This window comes from Macrobrachium nipponense, chromosome 40 (genome assembly GCF_015104395.2).
Source record: "Macrobrachium nipponense isolate FS-2020 chromosome 40, ASM1510439v2, whole genome shotgun sequence".
In the NCBI taxonomy this organism is placed as follows: domain Eukaryota; kingdom Metazoa; phylum Arthropoda; class Malacostraca; order Decapoda; family Palaemonidae; genus Macrobrachium; species Macrobrachium nipponense.
The window spans coordinates 45,688,504-45,705,067 of record NC_061101.1 but is presented as its reverse complement, the minus strand read 5'-3'; the positions used below and the strand labels follow the sequence as shown (position 1 = coordinate 45,705,067).

General features: G+C 35.9%; 1 protein-coding gene across 1 annotated transcript in view; it reads right to left on the bottom strand.

Annotated features, from left to right (window-relative positions):
• Positions 1 to 2,628: 2,628 nt before the first annotated feature.
• LOC135212235 (uncharacterized) overlaps positions 2,629 to 16,564 on the bottom strand; it is a 48,221-nt gene continuing 34,285 nt past the window's right edge. The window contains exons 3-4 of the mRNA XM_064245678.1: positions 15,961 to 16,067; positions 2,629 to 3,364 (exon numbers count right to left, since the gene is read on the bottom strand). Of these exons, the coding sequence (XP_064101748.1) occupies positions 2,629 to 3,364; positions 15,961 to 16,067 (843 nt within the window). The remainder of the gene's footprint in view (positions 3,365 to 15,960; positions 16,068 to 16,564) is intronic.

Here is a 16,564-nt window from a genome sequence, read left to right as displayed (position 1 = left end):
TAGGTCTTGTGTTAAAAAACCATCTCAATCTTATGTAGAGTTAGCTTGTCAAAAAGAAATGTTTTTCTTAGAATGGTTAAATGCCGCTAAAGTATCTGACTTTGATTCACTGAAAGAGCTAATTCTATAAGGAGATTTCAGGAATACATTTTCACAAGATATTCATGCACATTGAAGAATTTAATATTACAAATACAGAAGAAGCAGCACAAGCATCTGACAGATACATATTATCACATGAGTTAACTAAGATAGGGAATTCTAATAATAACTCAGCCAAATTTAGTAAGAAGTGCACTTGTAAATCTTAATCAAATGTTCCAAGCAGCAATAATTCCCCTAAGAAACCTTATAAACATATTAATGAGAGGATATGTTATGGCTGTGGCAAGGTAGGGTATATGAAGGCTCAATGTACTAATTCTTCAGGAGTAGCTTTGTTAAGTTCTCGAGTCGAAGTACTCGGTCAAGTTAAAGTAGTTAATAAAGCAAATCGGCATAAAATTCTAGATGAATTACACAAGGACTTTGGAGATTTTATTTCTGTTGGTAGAATAAATAAACTCCCTAGTAGCTAAGCACAATGTCGTGTAGTTGTCTTGCGTGATATGGGTGCAGTTCAGTCTTGTGTTTTGAAATCTTCTTTGTCCCCTGATTTTGTACTTCAAGGTGACAAACATATATTACTCAGAGGATTTCTTAATACAGTAACTTCCGGCCCCTTAGAAGAATTTTATCTTGATTCAGTAGACTTTAAAGGTAAATGTACTTTAGCTATTGCAGAGGCATTACCCAATAAAGGTGTAAATTGCATAATAGGCAATGATCTTACTGGTAGGAACAAAGATGGTTCTTTGATTAACCATTGTAGTAGGATTTTTGGCAAGAATACTGAAAAAGTAATTGTATGTGATAAGCAGGTAAATCCACCAACGCAAGAGGCCTCGAAACGAGAGCCTATGTTAGTAGATGGAACACTTTGTCTTAAAGAGTTATTTTGTAACGACAAAGTTACTGTTCAGAAACAGATGAATAAGGATATTACCATGAGTGACTCTTCTTGTGCCAGTCAGGTAGGAAATTTTAGCGACAGCTGTTCTCCTGATTATCCCAACAAGAGTATTTTGGATAGGGAATCTTTAATGTCTAACCAGAAGAATGATCCTAGTCTTCAGAGATTTTCCACTGAAGCCATTCGGCCAGACGAGCTTAATGACTTTACCAAACCTTCTTATCTTATTGATAATGGAATATTGTATTTTCATAGTTGCACACGAAACATAAGTTGTGAAAAAAATAATAATTATAACAAATTAATAGTTGTGCTACAACTGTCTTCTTCTTCTTCTTCTTCTTCTTCTTTGCCATCAGCTTTTCCCATTTCTATATAGGGTCGCTGTTTCTAGTCAGCCTTCTCCATCTTCCTCTGTCCTGTGCATCTTATTCTCTTAAGCCCTGTCCACACTAGCAGGCACTACCCGACGGGCAAATACTGTTCCCATAACCCGTTCCACTATACTGACCGAACGAGTATGGAGCTAGAATGATGCGATTGTCTGGTAACACTGTTTCAGAAGCGAGGGAAAGTATAAACAGCTGGACGTGCCCGATGGGCATGCCCGGTAGTGTGGACAGGCCATTAGACCCTTTTCCTTCATGTCATTCAATGATTTATCTTTCCACCTGAACTTTGGCCTTCCCCTCCCTCTTCTGCCCTCCACCTCCATGTTCATAACCCTCTTACATACGTGTTCATCTTCTCTCCTCATGACATGACCAAACCATTTGAGTCGTCTTTCCTGAGCTTTTTTTGAAACCTCTAGTACTTTGACTGTTCCCCTGATCAATTCATTCTGGATCCTATCTCTTTTTGTGACACCATACATCTACCTAAGCATTCTCATCTCAGCCACTTCCATTCTTCTTTCTTGTTCTTTCTTTATTGGCCAAGTCTCTGCCCCATAGAGCAAGGCTGGTCTAACTACGCTTTTATAAAACTTTCCTTTAACTTTGCACTGATCCTCCTGTCACAAAGTATTCCTGATGACTTTCTCCAATTCATCCATGCACACTAAATTCTATTACTGACTTCTGCATCCAGGTTTCCATTCTCACTCATAACAGAACCAAGATATTTGAAGGAGCCAACCCTCTTTATGTCTTCTTGGCCCAATTTCACTGTTCCCTGCCATTCCTCTACACTTGTCCACATATATTCTGTCTTTGTTCTGCTAATTATTAAGCCTCTACTCTTAAGTTCTTCTCTCCCCTAGCTTGAGTTGGACACCTTCTCTTGTTAGATCAGTCATCACAATGGCATTAGCAAACATTGCACACCACGGCAACTCTTCTCTAACTTCCGATTTTATAACATTCATCACAATATCAAACACATAGGGACTAAGGGCTGAACCCTGGTGGAGACCAACTTTCATCTTAAACTTCTCTGTAGTTCTAACAGTGCTTCTTACTTGCGTGGTTGCCTCTGCATACATATCTTTCATTATTCTGACATACTTTTCAGAAACTCTTTTCTCTCTCAAGCACCTCCATACTTCCTGCCTAGGTACCATATCATATGCTTTTTCCAAGTCAATAAACACCCGATGTAGTCCTTTCTGTTTCTCTCTATATTTCTTCTACTGCCTGCCTTAGTGCAAATATTGCATCAACTGTGCTCTTTCCTGGCATAAAACCAAATTGTTCTTCACAAATTGTGTTTTCAATTCTCAATCTTCCTTCCATAATCCTCTCATATATTTTCATTGTATGTGATATCAGTGTAATTCCTCTGTAGTTCCCACAATCCTGCACATCACCCTTCCCTTTGTAGATTGGGACCATTAGACTATTTCTCCACATGTCTGGCATTCTTTCTTGGCAATATATCTTGGTCATTAAATCCCACAGGATGTCTATGCCTTCTTCTCCTAAACACTTCCACTCTTCCGCTGGTATTCCATCAGGTCCCACAGCTTTCCCCTTCTTCATTTTAGCCAGTGCCTTCTTAACCTCTTCACTGCTGATAACCTGGACTATTCTTTCGTGAGGGTTTCCATCTCTTATTATTGTTCTGGGGTTTTCTTCATTTAGTAACTCTTCAGAGTACTCCTTCCATCTAGCTATTATGCTTTCCTCTTTTGATAAAACTCTTCCATTTTTGTCCTTGATCTGTATGATATGTGTTAGATCCTTTGATGATTTTTCTCTGATTTTTGCTATCTTGTGTATTCTCTTTTGGCCTTCAGCTGTCTCTAAGTTCTCATAGAGCTTGTCCGTTGCAATTTCTTTTGCTTGTGCTACTGCCCTTTTAACTTCTTTATTTGCAGTTTTCCAAGCGATCCTATTTTCCTCAGATTGATTCCTGTCATAGGAAGTGCCACAACAGTATAGAGAATTAATCATGAAAGAAGCTCATGAAAGCGAGTGGGGAGGTCACATGGTTATTAAACAAAACGATTAGAAGGATAATGAGGCATTTCTTTTGGCCAACCATGCACAGTGGCAATACTAAATTATATAAGACATGTCATCATTGCCAAGTAGTAGGCAAACTAATCAGTTAATCCCTAAGGCTCCATTACATCTTTTTCCCCATTATCGAAAGCCATTTTCTCATATAGTAATAGACAAATGGGTCCTCTACCACGTGCATCCTTAGGATTTGAATATCTTCTGACAATAATGGATAGGACAACACGCTTCCCTGAAGCCTTTCCATTGCGTAAAATAAACAGTAAAGAATTTATAAAACAACTTTATAATTTCTTTGCACTAGTAAATAATTTAAGCAACGAATGAATAAATGGGGGATTAATCATGTTTTGTCTTCCCCACATCACCCCGAAAGTCAGGGTATTTTAGAAAGGTTTCATTCTCCATTAAAGAATGCGACCACAAATTATTGTTATGAGAATCCAAGTAGCTGGGACATGCATATTCCTTTTGTTCTTTTTGCCATTAGGTCATCTCCTAGGGAAACGTTAGGGTTTACTCCTTTCGAAATGATTTATGGACACACAGTACGAGGACCTTTTGAGGTAATTCAGGAACAATGGGAGAACAGTCTTTCCGCTGCCACGAATTGATGACTGTACTTGATAAAGTAGGTAATGCAAAAATAGTCAGTAAATTTGATCTACTCAAAGGATATTGGCTGCTAACACTCTCCCAGAAGCTCGTAAAATTTCTACTTTCATAATTTCCGAAGGCTTATTTCAATGTCTAGTCATGCCACTTGGTATGTGAAATGCAGCCAGTACATTCCAACGTTTAATGTGGATGATAACAAAAGGTTTAAAAGGTTGTGTAATATATCTAGATGATATCGTAATATTTAGTGATATTTGGGAGGAGTATATTCAACGTATTAAAGCTCTATTTCAAAAATTACAAGCTGCAGGCTTAGTAGTCAATTTGAGCAAAAGTGTGTTCGCTAAGGGTGAGGTAATGATCTACACAGTTATTTTAGCTTAATCCTATCAACAATCTGACACACACACACACACACACACACGCACAAAGCACAAACTCCTCGTCGGAGGCAATACTCTTAAAAGCACCAGCAACAGTTACCCCGCGCCCTTAAACCAAGGTGGTGGGGGTTGGGGGTTGGGGGGTTGGTATTAGTGCCCCGTCATGACCGCAAAGGCAGCATTTTGAGGCGTAAATGCGGTTTAAAACCATTACCCCTCAAGTCGATAATCGATGGAGAAGACCACCGCACCCCCACTATTGTTCCGAGGGCTCTCGACGACAAAAGGACTGGCGTTGCAGTTCTCTCTCTCTCTCTCTCTCTCTCTCTCTCTCTCTCTCTCTCTCTCAGGATTTTATGTTAAGTTTATAGGTGGTCTTGGTATATCTACATACATCAGCTTTCGTGCGTGCCTGAAAGAAATTAAGTAATTGATTTATTATTATTATTATTAGCCTCTATGAAAGGCAATAAAGCCTTTACGCAGGAAGATTTTATTTTAAATGAAATAATTTGTTGTCATTTCATAAGAGATTATAATAGGGAAAGCTTGCATAATAATAACTGCAAATAAAATTATACATAATATAATAACAAACTCGCAAAGATATATCCTACACAGAAATGCACAAATATATATACAAAGACAAACGAGAGACAGATATAATAACATTATATTAATAAATCAGTTAACTGTTAAATGTAAACAAGTAAAACCTAGAGCTAAGAAATAAAAAAAAAATATTGACAAATCAATCAAATGATAAATATAGTAACAACATGATAAGTAAAAATAGTTTCATCAACCAACTAAAGAGTTCTCAGAATAAGTGACGAGCGTAGAATTCCAAACTGAATATTTATTTGTGTTCGTAATCCTTAGATTGATCTGTTAGCACTTCGGTCCCCAGCAGTTAAGCTGTATTGATGCATTAGTGCAGGATTTTCTGCTTTAAATAGAACAATAACATTAATGCGCGAGATAAAAAAAAAAAAAAGTTCATCTTTGGAATTCGAAAATAATTGTCAGTCTTGTGTATTTTTTTTTTATTAAACTATCGGATTGATTGTATCTTTTCCTTTCGACTGTTCCCTCTGTTTCTGTCTGTTCGTCGGTGGGTTTCTCAGTCCGGTTGTCTGTTTGTTTGCCTCCTGCCTATCTGAATTTCTGTCCGTATATCCGACTGTCTATTTGTCTGTCCGTTAGCGTACCTTGTGATCGGGACTGTTCCTGAAGGGTTAAAGAGATTTCAATCAAACTGGGCAGAGAGAAAACATCGTCCTCAGATGGAAGTGTAAATAGATGATTTATTAGTTTTTCCTGTTTGTAGGTCACATATGTCTGTCACACATACCTTATCTTCGCAACTCTTACGCTGGTGAATGGATTCCAGTCGAATTAAATGCAATCATGCTTAGATGTACTTAAGAGAAGATCACCTATCTGTTTTTCTGTCGAAAATGATACAGCGCTACACTTTCATGCGTAAATGTGCATAAAGGTATTGTACATCTTTTCCGTCAATGCTTCTATTGTGCTTAAAGTGTCATTCCATCCATTAGCCTTAGTTACATGGGAAATGTGCGCTACAAGAACTGTCTTTGTTTTCGAGTTGTGAGACAATGAACACTCAACGATTTCTAACATTTTAGATAGACCAAATTTTCATGAGCGGACCCCAGAGGTGCCAAGATTCTCCCGTTTTTTTTAATACTAAGGAAAATTTTAAAATAAGCAGTTAGAACGTAAGTACCTTGGATCAAATTGAAAAAATCCAACAGGTAGTTGTTAGGGATGAGGATTGGATATCTTAGTTGCTTGTGAATCTCTGTGGAAATGAATGTTAAAAAGTGACTGGAAGGGGCTAATTTGTATATTTATTCAGAAAAAGAATATTTGATGGCAAAGAAGTGGTAGACGTGATCTTAATCAAAGGCACTCTACCTGACAGGAGGTAATAAGCAATAGAATACTGCTTGCAGGACTCGGATCAAAACAGCGCAGTTTGAATATTTCATTGTGCCATGCACCTAGGAGCCACCTAAAGAAAACAAAGATGGATTTTGTATAAGACTGCAGAATGCACTGGCCGAAATACCAGACAGAGACATGAATACAATTGTTCGTGAAAAACAATATGGAGGATGTCGTGGGCTAAGGAGGCCTGGGAGAGACAGAAGACGAAAGTGAATCATATTGATTAGTATTTGTGTTGCAAAATCTAGTAAATGAAGGTACTCTTTTCTTGCACATGAACTTCCGTAAATACAATTTGGCATCTACCGATGGTAATCAGAGAAGCAGAAGAGAGTTGAATGAGGATCTGTGCTTAATGAACTTGAGAAACTTCTTGAAAATGAATATTGAGAGACGTTTGCAACTGGATGTTGGAAAAGATTTGCAGAAGAGGAGCAGGTAGTAAGGAAACCTTGTATATCAGATGTGACATGGGATGCAATTTAAATCTGCAAAGCGTCACAATATATACAAAGCTTTCCAAATACTTTCTTATGGGATAATGTTCATCACTATTTCGCATTCTACCCGCGATATAAGCCTTCAGGAGTCTGCAATATTTATAGAGAAAGGACGGAAACTAATAAAGAATACAACGGTTCATTTTCCTAGAAATGAAAGCAGTCAGTGACTGTATGGATAAGCGCTAAATTGAACCATTTGTGCTTCATTCGTCGCCTTGGAAACGGATTCAACATTTACACAAGGAATATGAAAACTTGAAGGAACAGTATCAGTTATCGTTATTATTCATAAGTGAGATTGTCTCTTTTGCATCAGCAAGTTAACCATGCTTGTTTGAAAAACGAATATCTTAGAATATTATATTTTACGTTTTTATATTTAATCATGTTCATTCACTATTAGAGAAACGGAATTGTAAATAAAAAGAAATTGCATCCAGCTATTTGCATTAGCGAGTTAAAAAACGTGTGTTAAATAACATTGAATACCTTAGAAAAATATATTTCATGTTTTTCAGCTTTCCTTTGTATATAATTATTGTTCATAATCTCAGATAACAAATTACATAAGAAGAATGACCTTAATTAACTGATAAGGCACAACATATGACCTTCGCTTCGTGACCCATCATACTAGACTGTAATGGTATTATAAAACCTTTCTTTTAGTTGTTTAGAGCGCGCTCGTGCTAAGCTTTGCAGAAATATTTTAATAATTGCACTGTAGGATTGCATAAGGGTCTTTGCAGCGTCCCTTCGGCCCATAGCCGCAACTTCTTTCATTCCTTTTACTGACTTTCCACCTTCTCCAACAATTGTTGCATTGTGCAACTGCGAGATTTAACTCCTGTTACACCTTGCAATCCTCCTCACTGTCAATTTCTCTTCCAGCAGTGACTGACCTCATAAGTCCCTTTGGTATAAATCGTATATTCGATTCACTGCCTTACGTAAGCAAGAGAAACGTAGAATATGTTTAAATGTTCATTTAACTATTATTTTTCCTTTATTCATCCACGCACAGTTCTGAAAAGGATTTATCAACAGAAATGGATATTTTCTTGCTCCCACAGCATTTACACCTTTCTCTCTTCTGTGAGTAAAAGGGACGAGTAAAATGGAAAAGTTTTGAGCGTTAGAAATGCTTCAGCACTGTCTTGTAACAATACTGCTCGCAGCCATCCACTAATGAAATAAGTTATCACCTCTCTCGCAACACTGTTTGACCTTTTGCAACACAAGGTTAAGTCACCGTTTTATTTCTCGCTTTCATGTTAACCAGACGATTATTCCTAACGAGAATGATTATTCCAGCTTATTTTAGAATCGAGGGGCGTTTTTGCTTGTGTGTTTATAAGGTCCCGGCGTTGAGTCTTACCTAAACACACAAACACACACAGACACACACAATCATGCCTGTAAGAGGTAGCGCTATCAGTGTACTTCTATATATATATATATATATATATATATATATATATATATATATATATATATATATATATATATATATATATATAATATCGAAGGACCTCTTGTTATAAATGCCACCTTTTCCGTAATTTTTCTCATTCATCTACCGAAGAGGGAGACAGACAGTCTCTGAAGTATAGTATTTTTCTCTCTATATTTTGCTGTTTTATGGGCCCCGTTTATTAGATGGAATTCTGTTGTAACAGAACATTTTTACCAGTCATATATATATATATATATATATATATATATATATATATATATATATATATTTATATGTGTGTGTGTGTATGTGTGTATGTATATATATATGTATATATGTATGTATTATATATATATATCTATATATATATATATATATATATATATTATATATATATATATATATATACATGACTGGTAAAAGTGTTCTGTAACAACAGAATTCCTCATCTAATAAAAGGAGCCCATAAAAACACCAAAATGTAGAGAGAAAAGTACTATATTTCAGAGGACTGCTGTCTCTCTCTTCAGGTATAGAATGAGAAAAGTTTACAGAAAAGGTGGTATTTATACCAAGAGATTCGTCCACAAGTAAGCCAATTTAGGGTCACCCCCGCTGATAATCTTCCTTTAATCTTCTTAAGCGTTGGTTGAATGAACACTGCGTCGACGATGTCCGATGTCCAATTCCCTTTTGAGATGTTCATTACCTGCTTCTCTTTTATTAAGGCCGATTCCATCATTTGACTTCTTGTACCGGCAGTTGCTGCTATAAATTACACGTGACTATTCCAGTTTATTCTATGGTTATGTTCATTTATATGATTGAAAATAGCCGAGTTCGTTGTCCATACCTAAAACTGACCGTTTGTGTTGTATTAATCTCTGGGGAAGTGATTTACCTGTAAATCGATGTAAGATTGGTCACAGTCTGGCATGGGATCTCATATACCCCAGAGTCTTTGGGCGATGTCTTTTGTTGGACGTTAATCAGGGATTTGGCTAAGGTATTTGGGTAGGTAAATGCAAAAGGGTTGGATTTCCCAAGGTGTGAGTTACTCTCTTAAATCGTCTCCAGGTGGGGAATTTTATTTTATTGTTGGTGTGTCTCTGTCTTGTCTTTAGGGGGTCGGTAGAAAATTACGTTTGCTTTTTGAATTGCTTTCTCAATTATATGGTCAGGATACTTTAAAGATGAAAGTTGCTTGCGAATTAGTTCAAATTCTTTTTCCAGGAAATCTGGGGAACAAATTCGTAAGGCTCTTAAGAATAGGTTGCTAGCTAGACCTATCTTGATAGTATTGTCATGATAGCTAAAGTAGTGAATATATGAAAGTGAGAACGTTTGGTTTTCTGTATATGGTAAATTTGTATTCTGTCTGTGTCTCTGATTATTAAAACATCAAGAAAAGGAATTTTGTTGTCTGTTTCCCATTCAACTTTAAATTTGATGCTGGGCACTAATGCGTTTAATTTTGAGAGGAATTCATTAAAATTACCCCACTATTATCCCAAAATGTTAGTATGTCATCCACGTATCTCATCCACAGCATGTTTTTGGGTTTTATTGCATTTCTTATTACTGTAGTTTTCAAAGTATTCCATGTACAGATTGGCTAAAATAGGACTTAAAGGACTACCATACTACACCCGAATTTTTGCTTGTAGAATGATTCCCCGAATGAAAATACGTTATTAGATGCACATAATTCAACTAACTTATTATTTTGTCAAGTGCCAAAGGGAATGATCTGAATAGGGGGATAATTTTTCCCTAAAAACTGAAGAACGTACCTGTACTGGTACTTTTGTGTGAATAGGGAGTCTACGTCAAGGCTTAAAAGTTTTATGTTGTGAAGTGGTATATGTGCTTCTCTGAATTTGTGACAAAAGTCTTCCGAATGTTTGATGTGACTGGGAGAAAAAGTGCCTAAAAAAAGGGAGAAAGGAGGCCAGCTAACCATTTAGAAATTTTGTAATTGAAAGCTCCGGCGCATGAAAACGATGGTCTGAATGGAAGATTGTCTTTGTGAGTTTTGGGAAGACCATAAAAGTAGGGTAATTTAGGATTAATTACTTTAAATTTCTCTAATAGTTCAATACTCTTTTTGTCTTGGCCAATTAATCTTACTTTCCGAAAAAATTCTGTGGGAACGTTTCTGGAGGGGATTTTTCGTCAGTTTTTTCGTAAGTATTTGTGTCGCTAAGGAGCTGGTTGATTTTGTCGAGGTAGAAGTCTTTGTCCATTATTACAATTTTGCCGTCTTTGTCGGATCTACTTATTATAACATCTAACTTTTTTAGCGAGTGGATGGCTATCATGAATCTTCGGGGAACAGGATTATTTCTTATGAAGGTCAGTTAAAGCATTTAGTAACACTCCTTTTAAAACATATCTCTTCACGGCTGTAGTTTTTGTCAGATATGAATTTTATCAAAAGCCACTATGAGTCTAGGTTGTTTTTGCGGTCTGGCATTAGGCAAAGGATAAGCCTAAATTTAAAACTAAATGTTGATTTACAGTAAGGGGGTGTTGGATAAGTTTAAAAACTTTGTCTTGTTGTTCAAGATTATTCCATGCGCTATTATCTATTAGGTTATTTAACTTGCGTAAAAAGTCTGTTGGAATGAGTCACGCTATTATAGGCAGCAATGCGGAACAGAATGAAATCAGATACCTGTATACGTGGTCCGTAGTGAGGAGGCGAAGATTAGATTGAGTTCCATATATCACTCTGCGCAGAGTGATATATGGAACTCAATCTAATCTTCGCCTCCTCACTACGGACCACGTATACAGGTATCTGATTTCATTCTGTTCCGACATGCTGCCTATAATAGCGTGACTCATTCCAACAGACTTTTACGCAAGTTAAATAACCTAATAGATAATAGCGCATGGAATAATCTTGAACAACAAGACAAAGTTTTTACTTATCCAACACCCCCTTACTGTAAATCAACATTTAGTTTTAAATTTAGGCTTATCCTTTGCCCTAATGCCAGACCGCAAAACAACCTAGACTTCATAGTGGCTTTTGATAAATTCATATCTGACAAAACTACAGCCGTGAAGAGATATGTTTAAAAGGATGTTACTAAATGCTTTAACTGACCTTCATAAGAAATATCCTGTTCCCCGCAGATTCATGATAGCCATCCACTCGCTAAAAAAGTTAGATGTTATAATAAGTAGATCCGACAAAGACGGCAAAATTGTAATAAAGAATGGCAAAGACTTCTACCTCGACAAAATCACCAGCTCCTTAGCGACACAAATACTTACGAAAAACTGACGAAAAATCCCCTCCAGAAACGTTCCCACAGAATTTTTTCGGAAAGTAAGATTAATTGGCCAAGACAAAAGAGTATTGAACTATTAGAGAAACTTTAAAGTAATTAATCCTAAATTCACCCTACTTTTATGGTCTTCCCAAAACTCACAAAGACAATCTTCCATTCAGACCATCGTTTCATGCGCCGGAGCTTTCAATTACAAATTTCTAAATGGTTAGCTGGCCTCCTTTCTCTTTTTAGCACTTTTTCTCCCAGTCACATCAAACATTCGGAAGACTTTTGTCACAAATTCAGAGAAGCACATATACCACTTCACAACATAAAACTTTTAAGCCTTGACGTAGACTCCCTATTCACAAAATACCAGTACAGGACGTTCTTCAGTTTTAAGGGAAAAATTATCCCCCTATTCAGATTCATTTCCCTTTGGCACTTGACAAAATAATAAAGTTAGTTGAATTATGTGCATCTAATAACGTATTTTCATTCGGGGAATCATTCTACAAGCAAAAATTCGGGTGTAGTATGGGTAGTCCTTTAAGTCCTATTTTAGCCAATCTGTACATGGAATACTTTGAAACTACAGTAATAAATGCAATAAAACCCAAAAACATGCTGTGGATGAGATACGTGGATGACATACTAACATTTTGGATAATAAGTGGGTAATTTTAATGAATTCCTCTCAAAATTAAACGCATTAGTGCCCAGCATCAAATTAAAGTTGAAGGGAAACAGACAACAAAATTCCTTTTCTTGATGTTTTAATAATCAGAGACACGACAGAATACAAATTTTTTACCATATACAGAAAACCAACGTTCTCACTTTCATATATTCACTACTTTAGCTATCATGACAATACTATCAAGATAGGTCTAGCTAGCAACCTATTCTTAAGAGCCTTACGAATTTGTTCCCCAGATTTCCTGGAAAAAGAATTTGAACTAATTCGCAAAGCAACTTTCATCTTTAAAGTATCCTGACCATATAATTGAGAAAGCAATTCAAAAAGCAAACGTAATTTTCTACCGACCCCCTAAAGACAAGACCAGAGACACACCCAACAAAAAAATAAAATTCCCCACCTGGATACGATTAAGAGAGTAACTCACACCCTTGGGAAATCCAACCCTTTTGCATTTACCTACCCAAATACCTTAGCCAAATCCCTGATTAACGTCCAACAAAAGACATCGCCCAAAGACTCTGGGGTATATGAGATCCATGCCAGGACTGTGACCAATCTTACATCGGATTTACAGGTAAATCACTTCCCCAGAGATTAATACACACAAACGGTCAGTTAGGTATGGACAACAGAACTCGGCTATTTTCAATCATATAAATGAACATAACCATAGAATAAACTGGAATATGTCACGTGTAATTTATAGCAGCAACTGCCGGTACAAGAGTCAAATGATGGAATCGGCCTTAATAAAAGAGAAGCAGGTAATGACATCTCAAAAGGGAATTGGACATCGGACATCGTCGACGCAGTGTTCATTACAACCAACGCTTAAGAAGATTAAAGGAAGATTATCAGCGGGGGTGACCTAAATTGGCTTACTTGTGGACGAATATCTTGGTATAAATACCACCTTTTCTGTAAACTTTTCTCCATTCATATACCTGAAGAGAGAGACAGCATCTCTGAAATATAGTACTTTTCTCTCTACATTTTGGTTGTTTTATGGGGCTCCTTTTATTAGATATATATACATATGTATATATATACATATATATATATATATATATATATATATATATATATATATATATATATATATATATATATACACGAGTGTATATATATGAAGCCAACTGTGCACCCTATGAAGTTGCACTGATAGGACTACCTCTTGCAGGCATGATTGTTAATGATGGATTCAAAGAGAATCTTTGATAAAGATTATCCAAAAAACATTTATGCTCATATTTCCATGAACTTTGGGGACTGGGTTTGCTCTATGGCAAGGTACTCTAGAGAAAAACCGTGAAGCAATAATAAGATGTGGACCCCAGATTCTTAGTTCTAGGCTCAGATTCGAATCCTGATTAGGGAAGACGCTCTTATCAATTAGAATTCCCATTGAATGCAAGTTATTCCAAATGTATAGTGAATTCACTATTAAACATTATTTATATACACATATATATATATATATATATATATATATATATATATATATATATATATATATATATATATATGTGTGTGTGTGTGTGTGTGTGTGTGTGTGTGTGTGTGTGTGTGTGTGTGACTGATAAAAATGTTCTGTTACAACAGAATCCCATCTAATATAAGGAGCCCATAAAAACACGAAAATATAGAGCGAAAAATATTATAATTCAGAGACTGTTACAGAAAGGTGGTATTTATACCAAGAGGTCCATCGACAGGTGAGCCAATTTAGGTCACTCCCACTGATTAATCTCCTTTCTTTAATCTTCTTAAGCGTTCGTTGAATGAAAACTTTATCGATGACATCTGAATCCCATGCTCCCTTTGAGATGTTCATTACCTGACTATTTAGTCAAGGCCGATTCCATCATTTGACTCTTGTACCATCTGTTGCTGCTGCCTATAAAATTATACATGACAAATTCCAGTTTAGTCTATGGTTATGTTCATTTATATGGTTGAAAATAGCTGAGTTCTGTTGTCCATACCTAACTGACCGTTTGTTGTATTAATCTCTGGGGAGGTGATTTTCCTGTAAAACCGATGTAAGAACGGTCACAGTCCCGGCATAGGATTACGTAAACGCCTGTGTCCTTTTCTCATTCATCAACCTGAAGAGGGAGACAGCAGTCTCTGAAATATAGTATTTTTCTTCTATATTTTGGTGTTTTTATGGGCTCCCTATATATATGTGTATATATATATATATATATATATATATATATATATATATATATATATATATATATATATATATATATATCTATATATATATATCTATATATATAATCAATAAAAGGAGCCCATAAAAACACCAAAATGTAGAGAGAAAAGTACTATATTCAGAGACTGCTGTCTCTCTCTTCCGGTATATGAATGAGAAAAGTTTACAGAAAAAGGTGGTATTTATACCAATACCACCTGTCTGTAAACTTTTCATCATATACCTGAAGAGAGAGACAGCAGTCTCTGAAATATAGTACTTTTCTCTCTACATTTTGGTGTTTTTATGGGCTCCTTTTATTAGATGGAATTCTGTTTGTTACAGAACACTTTTACCAGTCATATATATATATATATATATATATATATATATATATATATATATATATATATATATATATATAGATACCTATATATATATATGTGTGTGTGTGCGTGTATATATATACATATATCTATATATACACACACACACACACACACACATATATATATATATATATATATATATATATATATATATATATATATATATATATATATATACATAGTATATATAGTGTGTGGTGCGTGTGTGTATGTGTGTGACTGCAAACAAAGCGGGGAAGGAAGGGAAGACGATGGATTGACGAGCTAAGAAAATTTCGTGTTTAGAATGGCATAGAAAGACCATAAACAGAAGGGACTTGAAGGACATGTCTGAGGCCTTTGTCCTGCAATGGACTAGCAGCGGCTGATGATGATGATATAAATGTTATATGTATATATATATATATATATATATATATATATATATATATATATATATATATATGTGTGTGTGTGTGTGTGTGTGTGTGTTAGTGTGTGTGTGTGTGTATGTATACATATATACGTATATATGTCCCAAAAATCTTTTAATAGTGAATTCACTATACCCTTAGAATAACTTACATTCAGTGGAAATTGTAATTGATAAGAGCGTCTGCCCCAAACAATATTCGAATCTGAGCCTAGAATTAAGAATCTGGGGTCCACATCAGGAATGCCTCATGGTTTTCTCAAGAGTTCCTTGCCATAGAGCAACCCAGTCACCAAAGTTCATGGAAATATGTGCGTAAAAGTTTTGGATAATCTTCATGAAAATAGACAACAAACTCACTTTGGAACCATCATCAACATCCATACCTTCCCCGCTGGCTTTACTGAATTTGGTTTGCAGCCTCCCCTCGACCCTTAGGTGTATTCTTTGTTTGAGCCTTTTAGTTTAACTCCATCCCCGCCTCTTTTCTATATCCTTGCGGTACAGGCTCTTTAATTTTACTTCTTAGTGTAACTGTAGGCTTTTTCGCAGTTCACTTACTGTATTTCCTGCATCTCTTCATCGTACTGTCCAGCCACACGAGCTCCCTCTTTTCGCTGTTTTAAGCGTTGTATGGCTGGAAGTGACCCAGAGCTTGGGTTGACAACCTGAATTCCATAAAATCATATCAGTCGACGACCTTGATAATAATTTAGTTTACAGAGCTACAGAAAAAGAAACGAGCGAATCAGTGAATATCCGTGGATATAACTTTGTATACAGACAGAGCTACTGCCAAAGAAACGAACGAATCAGTGAATATCTATGGATATATAATCTAGTACTTTGTAGACAGTTATAAATAAAGAAACGAACGAATCATGGAATATCTATGGATATATAATCTAGTACTTTGTAAACAGAGTTACAGACAAAGAAACGAAAGAGTCAGTGAATATACCTGAATTTTATTTAATTTATTCACAGAGCTACAGAAAAAGAAACCAGCGAATCATTGAATATCGATGTATATAACCTCGTAGTTAATTGAGCTATAGACAAACGAAGGAATCGGCGAATATCCATTTGTATAATCTTGTAGCTCACAGTCAGAGCTACAGACAAAGAAACGAACGCAGAAACTAACAGACACGGGTGTAAGTAA